General features: G+C 46.3%; 1 protein-coding gene across 1 annotated transcript; it reads right to left on the bottom strand.

Annotated features, from left to right (window-relative positions):
• Nucleotides 1-722: 722 nt before the first annotated feature.
• LOC149948455 (uncharacterized) lies at nucleotides 723-1310 on the bottom strand. The gene has a single exon (XM_090171078.1). The coding sequence runs from the start codon at nucleotides 1308-1310 to the stop codon at nucleotides 723-725; it is 588 nt and encodes a 195-aa protein (XP_090027204.1).
• Between the last annotated feature and the right edge of the window lie 999 nt (nucleotides 1311-2309).

Genomic DNA, 2309 nt, shown 5'->3' with positions numbered 1-2309 from the left:
GAAACGGGTTTATATATTTCAGTTAAAAAACAATTACAATGAATAAAAAACGTTATGTAATATTTATAATGATAAAAAACCACAAAGTATTAAATAAAGCAGCGACCTGGACTATTGAACAGTCGTTTCAATGATTAATCCAACGGTAGTTGGCATAATTTTACAACAGGTCGTTTAAGTTCCCTGTCCGCAGTTTTCACTGTTACAACTCGAACGAGCTCGTCCTCGCCCGGATGAAGGGTTATGACGTGGCCCAGCTTCCATTTCGTTGGAGGGAGGTTTTCATCCTTCAAAAGTACCAAAGCGCCGACCTCCATGTTCGGTTTCGGAGTGGCCCACTTTGGGCGTTGTTGAAGCCGAGATAGATATTCGTTACTCCAACGTTTCCAAAACTGTTGAAGTATTTTTTGGCTCAGCTGCCATCGAGATAGGTGGTTGACCTTTTCGGACGTTCGATCTGGTTCGCGAATCGTCGTCAACAGCTCTCCAATCAGGAAGTGTCCCGGATTTAAGGCGGACAGATCATTCGGATCGGAGATCATAGGAGTCAATGGTCGAGAGTTGAGGCAACCTTCAACTTGACAGAGTAACGTCTGGAATTCTTCGAAATTCAATATTGTGGTTCCAATGACACTCTTGAGATGAAACTTTACGGATTTAACTCCGGCCTCCCAGAGACCCCCAAAATGCGGTGCCGCCGGAGGGTTAAACTGCCAATTAATTCATTCTTCCGCAGCCCATTGAACGATTTCTGCACTGGTAGACGTTGATGTGATGGTTCTAATAAACTCTTTCATCTCCCGGTGGGCGCCGATGCATTTCTTGCCGCAATCGCTGAAAATATTTGCCCACTTGCCTCGTCGAGAAATGAATCGTTTTAGGGCCGCCAGGAATGCTTCGGTAGACATGTCACTGACTGCTTCCAAGTGTAGGGCTCTCGCAGAGAAACAAGCAAAGAGCGCAATATAGCCCTTGAACGTTTTTCGGCCACGACCATTTACGACTCGAAGTTGAAAGGGCCCGGCATAATCGACTTCACAATTCCGGAGTGCTGGTAAGTCTCCCATGAGTTGTTTCGACGTCGTCGCCTTTTCTCGGACGTAACGGACACATCGTCTAACACGGAACCGGACTGCATCTCGAATACCCACTATCCAGAATCGACTTTGAAGGGTAGCGATGAAGAGTTGAGAACCTCCATGAAGCTGTTTAATGTGTTCATTATTGATGAGCAAGTCCGTTAACTTGTTTCTAGGATGAATTTTATCTATAGAGATCCTAGCGTGCCGGATGCGTCCTCCAACCCGCATTATCCCAGCTTTATCCAGAAATGGAGAGAGAGCAAACGATTTTACTCTTCGACGGTAGATCCTTTCCGTGTCGTAGATGTTCATATTATTTCACCCAACATAGTAGAGCTCTTTCACGTTCTTCGGGACTAAGTGGTCCGTTGACTCTCGTTTCCTTAGTGCTTTTGGGAATTCGTGCATTGTGATGAAATCGTAGACAGTATGCAGTAACATTGACCAACGCACGTAGCGATGAATACATTTGAAAAAGGCTGTCATCGATTTGACCATGAGTGACGATGACTGGTTCGGAGGATCTTTCTTCGTTACGACATCCCGTTGGCTCCGTAGCAGGAATGTGGCTTTCTGGTGGCGTGAGACTGTGTAACCATGGTGGTCCATTCCACCAAAGAGGATATTGAGACAGATCGTTCGTTTGTCGTCCTCGTGACGCGCAATCCGCTGGATTGTCTTCACCTGATACGTGGTGCCAACATGCGTTTGGTAAAGTTTCTTGAACTTCGGCGACCCTATTAGCGACGAAGTCTTCCATCGTTGGGGAGGAGACGTTACCCAGGCAAGAACGATCGTCGCATCAGTCCAGCAGTGAACTTGAGATATTTCGTTCTTGAGAGAGCTTTGAACGAGCTTTAGCAGCCTGACCAATAGAACGACGCCGCAGAGTTCTAGTCTCGGTAGGGTAGTTTTTCTCAATGGAGCGACCCTGGTCTTGGCCGCGACAAGTTGGACATGAACTTCTCCACTGGTTGAGATAGTCTTTAGATAGGCGACTGCTGCAAATGCCTTTTCTGAAGCGTCAGAAAACCCATGTCAACTTGCTTCTCGAACATTGGATTGCGAGATGTAGCGTCGTATTTTTAGATTTTCAATCTCGGGCAAGTTCTCCTTGAAGCGTCGCCATCTACAGATCAGGGCTGGTGGTAAGTGTTCATCCCAGCCTATTTTTAGTTGCCACATATCTTGAAGCAGTAATTTTGATATGACTATGACGGGCGCTAG

This window comes from Leiobunum rupestre, chromosome 4 (assembly GCF_980474605.1).
Source record: "Leiobunum rupestre chromosome 4, qqLeiRupe1.1.hap1, whole genome shotgun sequence".
NCBI classification, from domain to species: Eukaryota; Metazoa; Arthropoda; class Arachnida; order Opiliones; family Sclerosomatidae; genus Leiobunum; species Leiobunum rupestre.
The sequence above is the reverse complement of the archived record's forward strand: the minus strand, read 5'-3'. Positions and strand labels throughout refer to the sequence as shown.

Excerpts from the sequence above, each read along its gene's own strand:
- LOC149948455 (XM_090171078.1), bottom strand. The coding sequence starts at position 1,310 with ATGCGGGTTGGAGGACGCATCCGGCACGCTAGGATCTCTATAGATAAA.